The following is a 15799-nucleotide window of genomic DNA, read 5'->3' as shown; positions in this document are numbered from 1 at the left end:
AAAAAAAGAGAGAATTAGTCCGAGGGTTTTACTGATTGAAAACATTTAATTTGTGAAATCCTTTCTTGTAAATTAATATTTTGTTATGTAAGAGGAATAAAACTACATTATTAAATGTTTAAATATTAGGACTCTGTTACCAGAGACTACCTCTAGGTGTCACCAGTACCTTTATTCTCTGGATCACAAGAGAATAATAATCATGAGTCACTGAAGCCACTTTTCTAACATTCATTAAACATTTAATTTCCTAGTTTACAGTCTGATCATAAATTATTCTGAGAGCTTTTTTTTTTTTACTTCATCGTACCGCTTTCTATTGGCTTAGATATATTTTTTTGGTTTTTTTACTTCTTAATTATACCCGCAATTTTCATTTTTTGTGCTATTTTTTGAGTAGAACATTTACGAAAACATAACTAAAAATAATCTAATGCATTGAAAACAGAGTTTATTCAAACACACGTGACCTTGAAACATTTAAAGCTCGTCGTTGGAATATTTTTTATATGTTATATAAAGTTTTTGGTGGTTTTATATGTCGGCTGCTCATTGGCCATCCTCCTCCCAGAGTATTCAAGACGACGTAGAGACGTGAAGTGACTCTTTTACTGTGATGCAGGCTCTCTCCATACATCACTAGTGACTGGCTGGTTAGTGGGTGACGGCTAAACGAAATAGGAGGGTCCGGGGTGCACCTATAGGAAATTGATTAATCATTAGTCCATCACCGCCTTCTCGGCGACTTGTCTGCGAGACGAGCAGTGGCTGCAGTTTCAGCTTCCGGTAAGTTTGATAAAGCCATTTTTTAAAAATGTGTGCGATCTTAGAATGCTTTTGTTATTTGTGTGGCACATCATTTATTATTATTTTATCTTGACCAAGTACTCATGCATAAATTCATTTTGAATTGATTTAGTTGTATAGTTAAGTGCACTTTAGAGTTAAATGCGCGATTAATGTAAATTTGTATTTATTTCTCTTTTTTGCCCTTTTCGGTTTTAACTAGTACAATCTGGTTGTTGTCCTTCATTTACTAAAGATTTAAAAACTTCGGGGAATCCTGACATCTTATTGGTTACCTTCATTACAGTAAAGTAATGCGCATCCTTTATAAAACGGTGAGGAAATAACTGTTATATGGCCATTGTACTGTATTTCCACGCTTCTCTATGTGCTAAACTGATTTGAATTGATTGTTCACACGTGTTCAATCAAACCCTTGAAACTGGTTCCACGTTGTATAGTCATGAACTTCTTCTGTGTCATACCTTGACATAGAGGAAGTAATGGCTCCGTTTCAAATTATCACTAGAGTATTTTAAAAAATGATCTGAGATAAAGCATTGTGAGAAGAGAACTGAAACTAGAACAGTTAAATACATCAAAAAATAAATTGCACTTCCTCAAGCTAACAGTAGGATTTGAGTCTAAAGGTAGCTATTTTTTTCTGGTTGGCTGATTGGGCTGAAAATAGTTTTATTCATGTCAGCAGTTGATTTCTTTGGGCATCTCTCTGAAGAACAGGTAATGAGCAAGTTCCAGAACCAATTTGGTGGAAAACTTATCAGCTGGTGTTGATTTTCAAGACTTGTTGGAAAGGCACCTAGCTGTCACTCTAATCTGCGGCTGCCTCCAAAGATTTTCAGACTGAAGTCTGAAATGTGTATTAAAAAGAGTTATTTTACTCTCTTCAGCCAAAACTTGAAAAAACCTTAACCTGCCAGAATGCATGGAGAAATTATTTGTTTTTTCATCATTTCCGTTGATAACCTTCAAATAAGAAGGAATACTTGCATTTACCATCTACAAGTAGACATACTAATGCTGCGTTCCAGTTTTCTTCTTCTTCTTCTTTTCCTTTTCCGCCATCTACTGGAATGGAGTGTTGATCGGGACGCTAACTATATACACCCCCCTCAAAACAAAACAAAACAATAAAATAAAAGAAAATAAAAAATAAAAATAAAAATAAAAAAAATAATAAAAAATAAAAATAATAATAATAATAAAATAACAACACTTAAATCTTTTCTATCAATTTTGTTTTCTTAAGATAATTAATTAAATAACTTGTATCTTTAGAATTAGAAATTTTTCCCAAAATATCTTGTAAATTTAACTGTAATTTATTTTCTTGTAACCGGCAAACTAATTTCCTTCTCTCAACAGAATATTTGGTACAGAACAACAAAACATGTTTTACTGTCTCTTCTTGACCACAAAAATCACAACTTCCAGTTCGATGCTTTCCTATTTTAAATAAATTACTGTTTAACCTTGTATGTCCAAAACGCAACCTAGATATAACTGTTTCCTCTTTTCTATTTCGTCCCGTTCTCCTCATTGCACCAACTTTTCTTTGAATACTGTACATCCATCTACCAGTTCTATCTTCCTCCCACTGTCTCTGCCATCTTTCCTTAACCTTTTGTTTAATAATAGATTTGATTTCTTCTCTACTAAATGGAACTAATATATCAATATCACTATATTTTGAAGCTAGTTTCGCATATTTATCAGCCAACTCATTCCCTCTTATTCCTATATGTGATGGTATCCATGTAAATATAACTAATAACCCCATTGCTTGAATTCTATATGTTATTAACTGAATTTCTAATAAAAGATCCGGTCTACTAATAGCATGATTATTTTTTAATGAATATAATGAAGAACTTGAATCAGAGCATACTATGCTTCTTAATGGACGGACTTCCTCAATCCATCCTAAAGCTAAAATAATTCCCATCATCTCTCCAGTATAAACTGATACTCCATCAGTAATTCTTTTACAGTTTTTAACTTTGAATTCTGGAACAATGAAAGATACCCCATTACTGCTATTTGAGTTTTTAGATGCATCTGTAAAAACTTGGACATATCCATAATACTTACTATCTAAATATGATTGAACCAAATATGGATCTGAAATGTTTTCTCCTTTCCTTTTCTCCAACAAAGTTAAATCAACAACATTATTATGAAATAGAGACGGATAAACTGGTGAAAGAGGAACTGTTTGACTAATGTTTATATCAGATAAACCAAAATCTTTTATAACATTTTCTATCTCCCATCCAAAAGAATTTAATTTCTTCTTTTCTTTTTCCCAACTAGATTTTAAAATGTCTTGACATGGATGATTTCCATCATGGCCCTTTAAATTACACCAATAATTGGACTTTAACTGTAATCTTCTGAGATTAAGTGGCATCTCTCCCATTTCTATTAGCAAAGCTGACGTTGGAGTTGTTCTAACTGCTCCTGTACACAACCTCAAGGCTTGATACTGAATACTATCTAATTTTTTTAATAGTGTTTCTGATGCTGACCCAAATACAATACTTCCATAATCAAATACAGACCTTATTAACCCAGTATATATTGATTTCAATGCCTTCCTCTCAGCACCCCATTCACTTCCCACCAAACACCTCATTACATTTAAAACTCTCTTACATTTATTCACTACTTTTTGAATATGATTTTTCCAAGTAAGTTTTTCATCCAACCATAAACCCAAAAACTTAAATTCCCTTACCCTTTCTAATTCATGATTATATAGTTGCAGTTTTAAATTTTCAGATGCTTTCTTCCTTGTAAAAAATAAAGTCTTTGTTTTGTCTATAGAAATTTTAAATCCCCATTTAAATGACCAGTCTTCTATAATACTAATTGCTTCTTCTTTAAATTTTTCCCCCTCTTCCATATTGCTCCATCATCAGCAAATAAAGAACACCCCATTCGCGTTCCAGTTTTACTCTGAACTAGGACATTTCAACTTCCCAGTCAAAAAAATAATAATCTGGAATGCCCTCCAAAGTCACATTTCACACTGGGAAAGTGGGAGCAACTCCAGCTACCAGTTACAACTTGTGACCAACTTTGTATTTCATAATGGCCGTTCCTCGCATCAGCTGTAGTAAAATGTGGTGGAAAAACATACTTATTTTACAAGACAGACCTGCAAGAGTTGATCTAAAATCAATGTTAGACATAGTGCCTGCAACTCTACACTGAACAAATTAAAAATGGTGTCCAAATTAAAGGACAAATATATTAACATTTAAAGCAGGGTTGAACAAGATCAACTTAGAAATGATTCATTTCAGACATTTAAAATGCAATATTTTTGCTACGATTATCAATCATTCTCACAATAACATCCAATAATCAAAGAAGTGACAAAGGTCTTCTATCAGTGGCATCTTCCAAGTTTCATCATGATCTGTGTATCTTGAGGTTGTGACTTAGGCAACCGACCACAACCTCCAAATACACATTACATCTGTGTAATGAAGGCATCTTCATTACTGGGACTATTTTTTACTTAAGTCACTGTATAGCACTTTTAAAAGCACGTTTTGCACTTTATTAACAAGCACTTTATTTAGCACTGCACTTTAAGCATAGATTTGCACATAAATAATTTGCACACAAGAAGTTTTGACTGTATTTATTGAGTATTTTTAGTGGTTAGCATGTAGCTTTTTGTTCTGGGCTTTGCACAGCTGCTCCTCATTGAGAAGTGAGGTGGTTGCCTGTGAAGGGAGGATAATTGTTACTCAGAGCAATGAGCTACTGGTGGGTAAAAATGAGCAAATGTTTGTGCATAATCTGTTAAGTGTGGAGTGCTAATGTAGAGTGACTCACCTGTCTTTTCTGTGTCCTCTCCAGGGTGTTTGGACAAATACTGCGCTAGGGCTCCAGACACCATATATTGTTTCCAGGAGAGGCCATTGAAAAGTGGGGGGAGGATTGTTTATGGGTTTTTGTGGTGTTTCATTATGGTGTAAGAATAAAACATAAAATATTTATAAAAAGGAAATGTTTGTATTTAGTAAAAGGTATTTTATTTAAATAGGTGGAGATTGGTGAATTGAGATTCCCCTGTGTATTAAAGGTGGTTTGGTCTGTAACAGCTGGGACTATTTAAGGCTGCAGTTTCACCTGTGAAATGATTGTTGGTGCTGTGTGAAGAATAAACCACTGCTGTTTCCACCTGACTCTGCCTCAGCTTTTCATCCTCACTGTAAAACCCAACCGCAAAAGGCCGCCTTGTTACAATCTGTGTTGTATCTGTTGCTTTTTCTTTTGTAATCTCAATGCATGATCTTATGAAGTTTTAGATTGTACTTTCTTCCTGTTTTCTTTAGCAATGTTTGTTTTTTACAGACATGTACTGGTCTTAATTTTGGAGCAGATGTGAGGACTTGATGTAACCATTATTTGATGTACTGACCATTAACCATTATTTTTTTACCTTTTGCTATGAAGATGTTTTCATATACAAACAAGGCCATGAGGATGTGGCCAGCCAAGATTGGCCACATCCTGTTAAAGTCTTAAAAGCAGCCTACAACCCCTTTACATTAAAGTTTCACTCTCACTTCACAGCACTGATTAGTTTCTGTTTTCATTGGCAAAAATCATTATTTCTCAGGATCAGCCTGGTTCTTAAGGTTTGTAACCAACTCTTCAGGTCTGTTGAAAGTCAAGGATAGATTGTTGTTTCTACAGCAGCTGTAGGAATTAAATTGTTGTATGATGCTGTTGTTGCGCAACACCCCCCCCCCCCCTCCTTTCTCTACTCTCTCACTCTCGTACTTCCTCTTCTGAGAGGGGAGATGTGCTACCAGCTCTCCTTCTAACGGGTTAATTGAGTTTCCTAAATCTGCTGGGTTTTACCCTGTCCAGAACTGAAGTAAACTCTGTTTAAGCTGGTTTCGAGAAACGATTCGCCTGGATTCTGACGGCCTACATCCAGGTGTCCCATCCTGCTTCCCCCTGTGAATTAGCCAGACTGAGCAGCCTACAGCCAACTAGTTTCACAGAGCACACCTGTTAACGGTCGCTCGTTCTCTATTTTACAACTTGCATTTCTTATTGAACCAGGTAGGTTTTAGTAACTCGGGCGAGTCCCAAGGATGATGTTTTACATATGGGCTACCAGCAACCTATAAAACATTTTCCACTTTTTCCTCTCCAGAATCAAACATCACAGCTATTTTACAACCATCAAAGAACTTTAAGGTGACTCATTAACTGAATGTCCACAACATCTTTTAGATTTTCTTTATGCTAAATATTTTATTAGTAAGGCATTTTTGCAAGGGTCAGTACAGCTTAATTCAGTAGCAGAAATAATCAAATAAGTAAAATCAATCATCTAGTCTATCTTTCCCTACTGCGGACACTGAGAACTAAAAAAGGGAACCTTAGAGAGAGACGGACGGAGTTTGGTGTTTTAAACCCCAGACCTGGCACGACGACAAAGAAGGTGCTGGAGCAGGAGGAGGAAGTTGATCGACGAAGGCAGGGATCTCTGTAGGTCTGATGAGCTTCTTCTCCGCATGGATGGTGAGGTCACACAGGACTTGGTGCTGGCAGGAAAAAAGGCACCAGTTCTTCTTCTTTGTCTTTGCCTTTGTCTTTGTCTTCATCTTTGTCTTTGGGGTCAAAACCCAGCCGATGAGAGAAGTGCGATTTGAAGCCACAGGTTGTGGGGCTGACGGGTTGGTCCCCATGTGCAGGACAGTCTTCGGCTCTGTGGCCCTGGCTTCAGCTTCCCTCTTCTTCAGCTGCAGAGTTCTTTGTCCATCTCGATCTTGGCTCGAAGCTGCCCGGAGGATCCAACGAAAGGTTCCTCTTTTGCCCCCACCTTTTATAGGGTTTCTCCACCCCTTTTGGTGCGTTTGCATTGGCTGTCTGCTTAGACAGATGATCTCATATCCATCACTGTCTTAAGAGACATCATGTCATGATGTCTGTGCTAATATCTCAAGGTTGCTCAACCTCCTGTGTCCCTTGCCTGCACGACCTTTTCTCTGAAAAGTTTACGTTGTTCAACCTGTTTCCAAATAAGGCGTTGATCATCTCTGCTCTCCTGTTAGTTCCCCTTTTTCCCTTAACCTTTCACCTACCATCTACCTCCAACATATCAGTGATGTTTAATTTCAGTTTTACACCTTTTACACCATTTCAAGTTCAATGTCAAAATCACATTTATCACATTTATTTTCTTTAGCTTCTCTGATTTAGCATTCATTTACAATTTTATAACCATAACTTATTAATTATTCTTATTATAATCTTAATGTGAGTTATTACAGATGTTTTCTGAAAATAAACCAAGAATAATCCATGATTCTAATTATTTGATACCAAAGTTAGTTACTTGTTTTTCTTGTAAGTGTTCCCACAAATGTAAGTGTAAATATTATTACAAGTAAATCAATATTAATATAAGTATTTTACTTTGTATCTTATCAAATTACTCAAAATGTTTAGATTTCATTCTTTAAAATAAGGAATAGTCTCAGCTATTTTTATAAATCTGCAGGCTGGAAACTTACTTCCTCTTTTTCCAGGAAACCTGCTTTTCCTGTTTCATGACTCTCTCTGACTGACTATGATTTCTTATGATTAGATAGAAAAAAGTTGAATTAAAGCAAAGTTTGCATGAGACAAAAACAACACACCCAACCAGATTTATTTTATTGACACTTAAGTCTACTGTTGGAGCTTGATGTCACTTGAGTGATTCATTTTAAAGATAATTTTATTTATTATTACTGTTGAACTTAAATCTCCAGCATGGGGAAGTGGGATGAGCTCGGATTTTCTTGACAATGCACATTGAAAAAAATGCTCCTGTAAATGGCCAATAAAACTCCCAATATCACCAACCTCTAGCTGCTTTGCATCCAACGTTGGTAGGTGGTTGTTTGGATCTTGGTCTACTTTCAAACGTTGCAGCTTGCGCAGAAACCATTGACAGCCAACGTTCAGTGATCTGTTTGCTGGATCTCATCAGTACAGCTTAATTCAGTAGTTGAAATAATCAAATAAGTAAAATCAATGATCTAGTCTATCTTTCCCTAATGCTGACATTGAGAACCAAACAGGGAACCTTTGAGAGAGACAGAGTATGGAATTTTGAACCCCAGAACTGGCCTGATGATGAAGAAGGTGCTGCAGCAGGAGGAGGTTGTTGATCGACGAAGACAGGGATCTCTGTAGATCTGATGAGCTTTTGTCTCTGCATGGATGGTGAGGTCACACAGGACTTGGGTGCTGGCAAGAAGAGTACTGATTTAAAGTGGCAGGTCTGGGGTCTTAGGGTGACTTCCTCATGTGTGTAGCGTTCTTCAGCTTCTTGTCTTGCGGCTCTGAAGCTCCCTTCACCTTGTCTCACAATCTTTCTGGTCGGTTGAGATGTAGACGAGCTGACCTCATGGAAGGAAGGCACCAGTTCTTCTTCTTTGTCTTTGCCTTTGCCTTCATCTTTTTTCAGATTGCTCAATAAAGTTGACACCCAAAGTTTGTAATATGTGTGGAAATTTTTATTCTACTCTGACATTTTGTTTTTGTCTATAAAACATTTTCACCCCCTTGGATGCTTTGCCCTTTGAATTCTTTTCTAAATCCATCATAATCAACAGAGAAGCTTTCTTTGACAAAAAAGTACAAAGAAAATCTTTCATGTGAAAGTGGGATATTCATGCAATTATTTGCTTATTTACTTGTCATTTCGTAGAAATCAGTTTCTACTTTGACATTAAGTGACTTTAAAGAGAAGCCACATTTCTTGAATTTTATTGATTTGTAAAAGCAACAATAGGGCAAAACATTGACAAGTTGGCCCATAACAATAAGGAGGGGAGACAAAGGTATAGATTGTAAAGCATAATCAAAACCCTAACAAAGACAATACATATGAGATGTAAGTATGTTTAGTGTTTGTTTGTCTGACCGATTGTGAATCTGAGTGGATAATTCAGGTGTTTTTCAAACCCGTTCTTCAGAACTAGTACTTTTTGTTTTAGGTGTCTTTGCTCCAGCACACCTGTGTCAAATGATTGCATCAGGTGCTGCTAAAGGCTGTTAATCATTAATTTATTTTAGTCATATGTGTGACAAGAGGGAAAAACATAAATCGTGGGATTGTGGGCCCTGAGGAAATACTGCCATAACCCATTTGCTGTCGGAGCAAGTACAAGGTCAGGCCTCCTTTTTTGTTCTTTCATCATCAACACTCTAGTGACTTTTGTTCAGTTAGTCTCATTGTTGTTGCAACTTCCGTCTGTTTTAAGTTGCTGTTTTTAGCCCAGTTTCCTTATTTTCACCAAGTGCGCTCTCTGCAATATCCCACCAATATTTTTCCCATTTTTAAAGGGGCAGTATTATGTAAAATTATATCATGTTTTGGTGCTATTCCCTCATCAAAAACATACCTGGAGTGTGGCCTTGATTCTTTCATGCATGTTTTAGAAATCCTTCAATCTCTAATGGAAACCGTTCATCTGTGTAAAACACCTGGGTGGACCGAATGCCTACTTTGAGGCGCAACTCCTCTCAGAGATACAGTTTCCAAGTTACCAGACTTGTTACACTAGTGTTTTTCAATCTAGTAAAAACGAAAAACACTACGTTGTGGTTTACCCAAACCCTAGCAAATGATTTGGAGGAAGTAAAGAAATGAGGCCTACATTTGTTGTACTTGTCGATCAAAGTTCAAAATACTTTTTCTGGGGGCGTGCCGTGGTGGCGTAGCGGTTAGCGCGACCCGTATTTGGAGGCCTTGAGTCCTCGACACGGCCGTCGCGGGTTCGACTCCCGGACCCGACAACATTTGCCGCATGCATCCCCCCCTCTCCTTCCTTGTTTCCTGTCAGCCCACTGGACACTAGAGCCCACAAAAGACCCCCTGGAGAGGTAAAGAAAAACAAAAAACGTTTTCTTCCCATCCTTACATGGCTAATTGATTTAGGTAACTTGGGAGTGGAGGACAAAAAAATCTGATTTGCAGCAAAGAAAAAAGTTTGTATTAAAGCTGCAGTATATAGCTTTTATTAAAACAATTTTACTTACTTAAAAATACATATCTTTTTTGTTAAAACCGTCACTGTTTGTAATATGAGACAGATAATCGTTGGAAAAAAAACAAGCTCCTCTCCTCTCTGTGGTCTTATTACAGTCTTTAGAAATGCATTGCAGATGCCTCTTTAGTTTCTCTCATGTTAATATTCCTTCCTGTTTCTATTGTATTCACACTCACTCATGCTATACCTGCACTACCCTCAGGTGAAACACATCTCCATGCCTCCATGTGTCTCACCTGACCTGCCCTCAAAAAGCTATTATTTTTTTCATAGTTCAGGGCAGGTGTTAAACAATAGGGTTTTCTGTAATGTTTGAATTCTGGAGTGTGTGTATATGATCCTTTGTCTGTGAAATGTTTGTCACCTTGTGGAATTCTCTGTTTTCCTACTTTGATTCACATCTAGTTCTTTACTCTTTGTTCCTTTTTTCCTGTTCTTGAGTTTTGTAAATATTGTTTATTACATTTCCCAATGTTACCTCTCATTATACACTGTGCCTTCACACATTTTTTCAGAGTAACATTTATAACTGGCATGATTTATTATTTTATGAATTTACCAACATTTTTGTATGAACTATTATAAATTTTTTAATAGCTATGTATATTAGACCTGTCACCTGTCATACATGTGAATGATTTCTACTTTGTTTGTTTAAACGATGAACCCCAGGAAGAGTAGTTGGGTGTAACAATAAATGTATTGCACAGCACACTGGTGACAGGACAGGAGTGAGCATATGCGTATTTTGCTGCTTGTGCAGGACGTTGCTGTAGGGGAGTAAAATGCAGACAAACGTAACACCGGAAAAGTCCAGGTAAACGCCATGCTGGAGATTTGTCCCTATACGCTGAACAATAAAATTAAAAGTGCTGGTACTGTATACCAGTGCATGTGGGCCTACTTAAAGCTCTGGTTAAAATGTTTGTTAAAGGAAGCCCTTGTGTCATGACTGGACCTTTTCAGCTTGATACAGGGGTAAACTTCAGTCACACGATGCTTAATGTCTGCCTGGATTAGTAGCCAAAGGAAGGGGTCATGGTTCAAAGGTCTTGATTGCCCATATTGTGCAGCTCTTTAAGTGCAGTGTTTCTGAAATAGGTGGTTTCGTTGGCATACAGTGTGTTTCTCAAGCGTTTTGTCTGTGGGTTGAATGCTCCGAGCTTGTTGGGCAGCCACAGACTTTTGCACTGCACTCTTTGCTTTTCCTGTCTCTACTTCAGCTGCGGCTGACAGTTTCCATGTAGCTGTTGTGTCTTTTAGCTGCCTCAATAGTGTCTAGAGGCAACTCCTCAGAACAGTCTCTCATTAAAGGTTTTATACCCTCTAGCATTTTTGACAAAGCAAAAGCATCACTTTCTTTTCCTGGTGTGCTCTAGTGAAGTGAAAACCAGCTAGCTCTGTGATGCATCTAAATATGGTTGCATTCAGTTTGGTTGTTGACAAAATGTACAGAAGCAGGTTGTTGTTGTCATAAGCAGGAATTGTTGGAGCTTAGTCTAAATAGTCTCTGAATTTGTCCTGATGGCCCATTTTAAAACTAGAAATCTAGTTTTTCCAGCTGCTCTTTGTGTAGGGTAGCCATAAGAAAAAACTCACAGATTACCACCTGGACCTAGCCAAAAGGAAACAGTTATGTGTAATCTGGAAATTTAAGCTCTGGTGAGTTGATAAAACTTGTTCCTCAAGTGTGCTTGGTGCATGTCAGTACATGCAATTTGTTCTGAGAAGGGCAAAATTGACTGTTTCTTTGGTCATCTTTGTGTCACTTTCATGGAGTCAGATTTGTGATTTTTGTCAGCTTTTAACAGACAGTTTGCTTTTCTGGAAAAGTCTTGTCTTGAAGTAGGAAAGATCTAACATTTTTCTGAGTTGACCGACGTATCTCTGGTTTTATAACTGAGTTTTTTGACTGCTTCAAGGTCAAGGCTGGTGTGTATGAATAGCATTCACACCAGTTACCTTTGGTCTGCTTTACTTGAACACTAGTTCATTTGTCTTGACAGACTGGCACATTTGGGGAAGTGTGAATATACAGTTGAACTCTGATGAGAACCAATTAATTATTCTTTTTAGACTACTGTTCTTCCAACAAAAGCAGAGGAATTAGACCAGAGGATGTTTACCTACCAACCCTGAATAGGAGCACCTAATTTACATATTTACATCTTCTTTTGCTCTTTCCTTTGGTTTGTTATTTTGTTTGTATTTAATTTTAATTCCTGTGAAGCACTTTGTATTGCCTTGTTGATGAAAATGTGCTATATAAATAAAATTACCTTTATCTTTAAGGCCTTATTTGTGTAACAGATTCAGAATGACCCTGTTGTTTTTCTTCTTCCTTTGATTCCAGGTTTTGCCTGAGGCCAGGAATCCATTTCACCATGTCAAAACAAATCAGGAAACAGTTCCTTATCCTCCTCTTCATCACCATGTGCATAATCACACTCTTTGTTTGGAATAGACCAACCAGGTTCAACCCGAGACCTGTTGTTCCAGAGGTTTGTCTGCGATCAGTCTCCAAAGAGAGCATAACTCCCCTGAAAAATACCAAGCACTTCTTAGTCTCAGCCTACATGGACCAGAGAGTACAGGGCTTTGACATTCGCCTCATCGGGATGTTTCGGAGAGACTCCATCCAGGAACTCCATTGCTTTTACTGCTGTGCCGGCTACACAAGTGAAACCACTCCAGCGACAATTTTACAACACTCGGACAACTTCGGGTTTCCATTCGTCACCACAGATGTCATGTGCCAGATTCCTAAAACCTGCAATGCCACACATGTCACTCTTCTGACTCAAACAACGCCTGAGAATGGAACCGAATACATCTGGCTTCCCATAAGGAACAAGAAAACTAATGGAGGAGAGGAGAAAATGATGGATTTCACTGTGTGCGTCTCCAATTTGTTTGGGGGCTACAACAATGTGCTGCAGTTTGCACAGACACTAGAGATGTACAGGTCAGTAATCCTAAACTTTACTAGTGGGAAACATCAGTTTTATGATTTATAATGGGAAATTGAGGTTCACAGTTGTGAACTCAAATCTATCAATATTCTGATTGATTTAGAAAAGCACAAGATTGGTAATCAAATCATGACATGTTCAAGGCTTCTCTTTCTACCCACAAATCAATCTCACCTAAAATAATTCTGGATTAAAATTTTGAGTTAACATCTAAAAACAATTCATAATGTCAGGAAATTTCTACTAGATCTCCATGAACCATTTAGATGTTGAATAGATTTATTTTCAACTCTGTTGTGCTGCAATAGGAGTCATTGGGACCAATCATTGGGATGAAATTTGAACGGTATGAGCCACAGGTGGCTTTGGCTGCGGCAGACACTGAGGCCTGATGCGTTTGGAATAGTTAAGCGTCAATAACACAGAAGCACCATAAAAATACAAAAGAAAAGCACTAAAATTTAACATTCAAAGCTACCACCACACCAACAGTGTGTTGTCAGCTAGCAGCCTCTGGAAACTGGCGTCTTGAGCTTCAGTCCTACAGCAAATTCAATGGTTGTCAAAAGCTATGTGTAGCTAGCACAGGTTAGCTTGTAACATGGTGGATCCTCTTAGCTCTGTTTGCACAACATCAGCTGGCAGGTGGCCAGACTCAATAAAGCTGCGTTTCACAAATCTCAAACAGGCAGCCAGTGTCAGGTTGTCGATGGCAATCTTGGGGAGTCAGTAATTGAAAGCTTCCTGCTGCAGATTTGAGTAAAACTTAGATTAAGGTCTATTCATTCGGCCAGGAGTAGAGGATTCACAAACGGTATCCTGCACATTTATCTAACTTAGATTATGTGTGCAGATTGCCTTCCTACTGAAATGAAAGAAGCACCTAGTGACTGCAAAGTTGCAAAAACATTTAGCACTTCAGGCTGCTTTACTTGCAGTGTCAAAATGTTTAGTAGGTGATTTTATTTTGTCTTTTTTGTCCAAGGTTGCTCGGCGTGAACAGAGTGGTGATCTACAACACCAGCTGTGGCCCGGACCTTGACCGTCTTCTGCAGAGTTACAGCCAGGAGGGCTTTGTGGAAATAGTTTCCTGGCCAATCGACAAATACATGAATCCATCGCGAGGCTGGCTCTTTTCAGAACATGGTGGCGATATTCACTACTTTGGCCAGCTCACCACACTCAACGAGTGCATCTACAGATCCATGGAGCGTTCCCGCTATGTCCTGCTAAACGATATAGATGAGATCATCATGCCGTATCAACATGACAACCTGAAGTCTCTGATGGACGAGCTGCAGAAGCAGGATCCAAACGTAGGATCAGTGCATTACGCTTGTATTTCCAAATACGTTTCCCATCTTTTCATTAAAGCATATTCACATTTTTTAGGTGGGAGTGTTCTTCATTGAGAACCACATCTTTCCCAAGCATCACTTTGAACCAAGTGGGAGGTTTCACCTTCCTAAGTGGAGCCGGGTGCCTGGAATTAATATTCTGGAACATGTTTACAGAGAAGACCCTGACCGACAGACTTACCATCCATACAAGATGATTGTTCAGCCAAGGTATAGGCTGAGAAATGCATTCAGCCTTAATTTATATTTAAATTAAATTGGTAAAGTCCAAATTTAAATATATGGGTTTTTTAAAATTACAGTAAAACAGAAGCTCAACCTCTTCGGACCATAGCGGTCTAAATAAAATATAAGCAGTAAAAAAATATATATATATATAAGCAGTAAAAAAAGAAAAAAAAAATTGACTACAGTAGCTGTATGATAACCATTTTTAACTTCCCAAACGGAAATGGCTGTAAGTGTAGACAGCACCATTCAGTTGGGAACCATTTTTGGTTTTCATAGATTTGATACACAGGCATGCTGCCTGACCAGTTCTGAAATATAAGCTGTAAGCAAACCATGCTGGAGGAAGGTGGCCTTCAAAGTTCAGTGTACAGTGTACAGTGGTTCTCAAATGTTTTTGTAACCTGTACCACCTCAGTAAATACAATGTTGTTTTTCCTGGTTTACATTTTTAAAATAGTACAAAGGAAGGTTTTTTTTGTTTTAGAAGAGGCTCAAGGACTTGAACCCTGATCATATTTTTTTTTACTTTATTCCGCCAATAGTATAACCCTATTCTGGTAGTATTACTTTGTTCTCATAGGCTACTTCTTCTACTGACTTAAACAGCCAGCCTTAATTTGAACTCTGCTGTCACCTAGTGACAGGAGGCTTGCTTAGCAGTCAAACATGAATAAAGACAATAGTAAAGTCTGGTTTCTCATGAGCAGTACCGATTTAAAGTCTGTTTTACAGTGCTGTGTACATGACCAACATCTCACTCTTGTGTACCCGTGTCGTAGGATGGTGGAGCAGACATCAGTGCATGAAGTGCTTCAATTTTTTGGGCAGAAGTACAAAGTCCCGCTGGACGTCTGTCGGATCATTCACGTCCGTGTTGCCCTACGGAAATTACTAAAACTGGAGGAGCTCAATGTGGACAAGCGGCTGTGGGACTTTGAGGAAAAATTGATTCCCAATGTGGACAAAGTGTTGGAAAATTTGGGGTTCCTATAATAGAAATTGAAGGATGGGGTCAGAAGGAAAGACCAGCCAACAAGGATCCTGTTTCACAGCTTAAAGCAGACAGTGAATGTATTCTTTCAGAGGGAGCTTGTTTAGTACTTTCTTTTAGACCCCTCCTCCCCCCAATTTATAGCCAGCACACACAAGTCAGTTTTGTAATGTAATTATGTGGTGTATTTGAAAGGTTTTGCACAGGTAGTTAAACTATTCATGTAACACAGAAGTAAACTCGTGCTTTTTATTTCAGCAGGTAAGTCCTATTTGTAACAGGGATTCATAACAACTAAAGCTGATCCTTTCCTTGATATTTTGTTTTCATTTTCATAAATGAGTCAGGGATTTTTAAGTT

General features: G+C 37.9%; 1 protein-coding gene across 2 annotated transcripts; it reads left to right on the top strand.

Annotated features, from left to right (window-relative positions):
- The first annotated feature begins 597 nt into the window (after positions 1-597).
- Positions 598-15799, top strand: LOC114134756 (uncharacterized). Of its 2 annotated transcripts, none has more exons than XM_028001536.1 (5): positions 598-786; positions 12241-12852; positions 13845-14175; positions 14252-14427; positions 15228-15799. In XM_028001536.1, exons 2-5 carry the CDS (start codon positions 12272-12274, stop codon positions 15439-15441), a joined length of 1302 nt encoding a protein of 433 aa, XP_027857337.1. In that variant the 5' UTR covers positions 598-786; positions 12241-12271; the 3' UTR covers positions 15442-15799. The 2 variants fall into 2 exon arrangements, with proteins under 2 accessions (XP_027857337.1, XP_027857339.1); XM_028001538.1 differs by lacking the exon at positions 598-786 and adding an exon at positions 8904-9005.

The sequence above is a fragment of the Xiphophorus couchianus genome, chromosome 19 (genome assembly GCF_001444195.1).
Source record: "Xiphophorus couchianus chromosome 19, X_couchianus-1.0, whole genome shotgun sequence".
In the NCBI taxonomy this organism is placed as follows: domain Eukaryota; kingdom Metazoa; phylum Chordata; class Actinopteri; order Cyprinodontiformes; family Poeciliidae; genus Xiphophorus; species Xiphophorus couchianus.
Note: the sequence above shows the minus strand (reverse complement) of the source record. Positions and strands in the feature narration are given on the sequence as shown.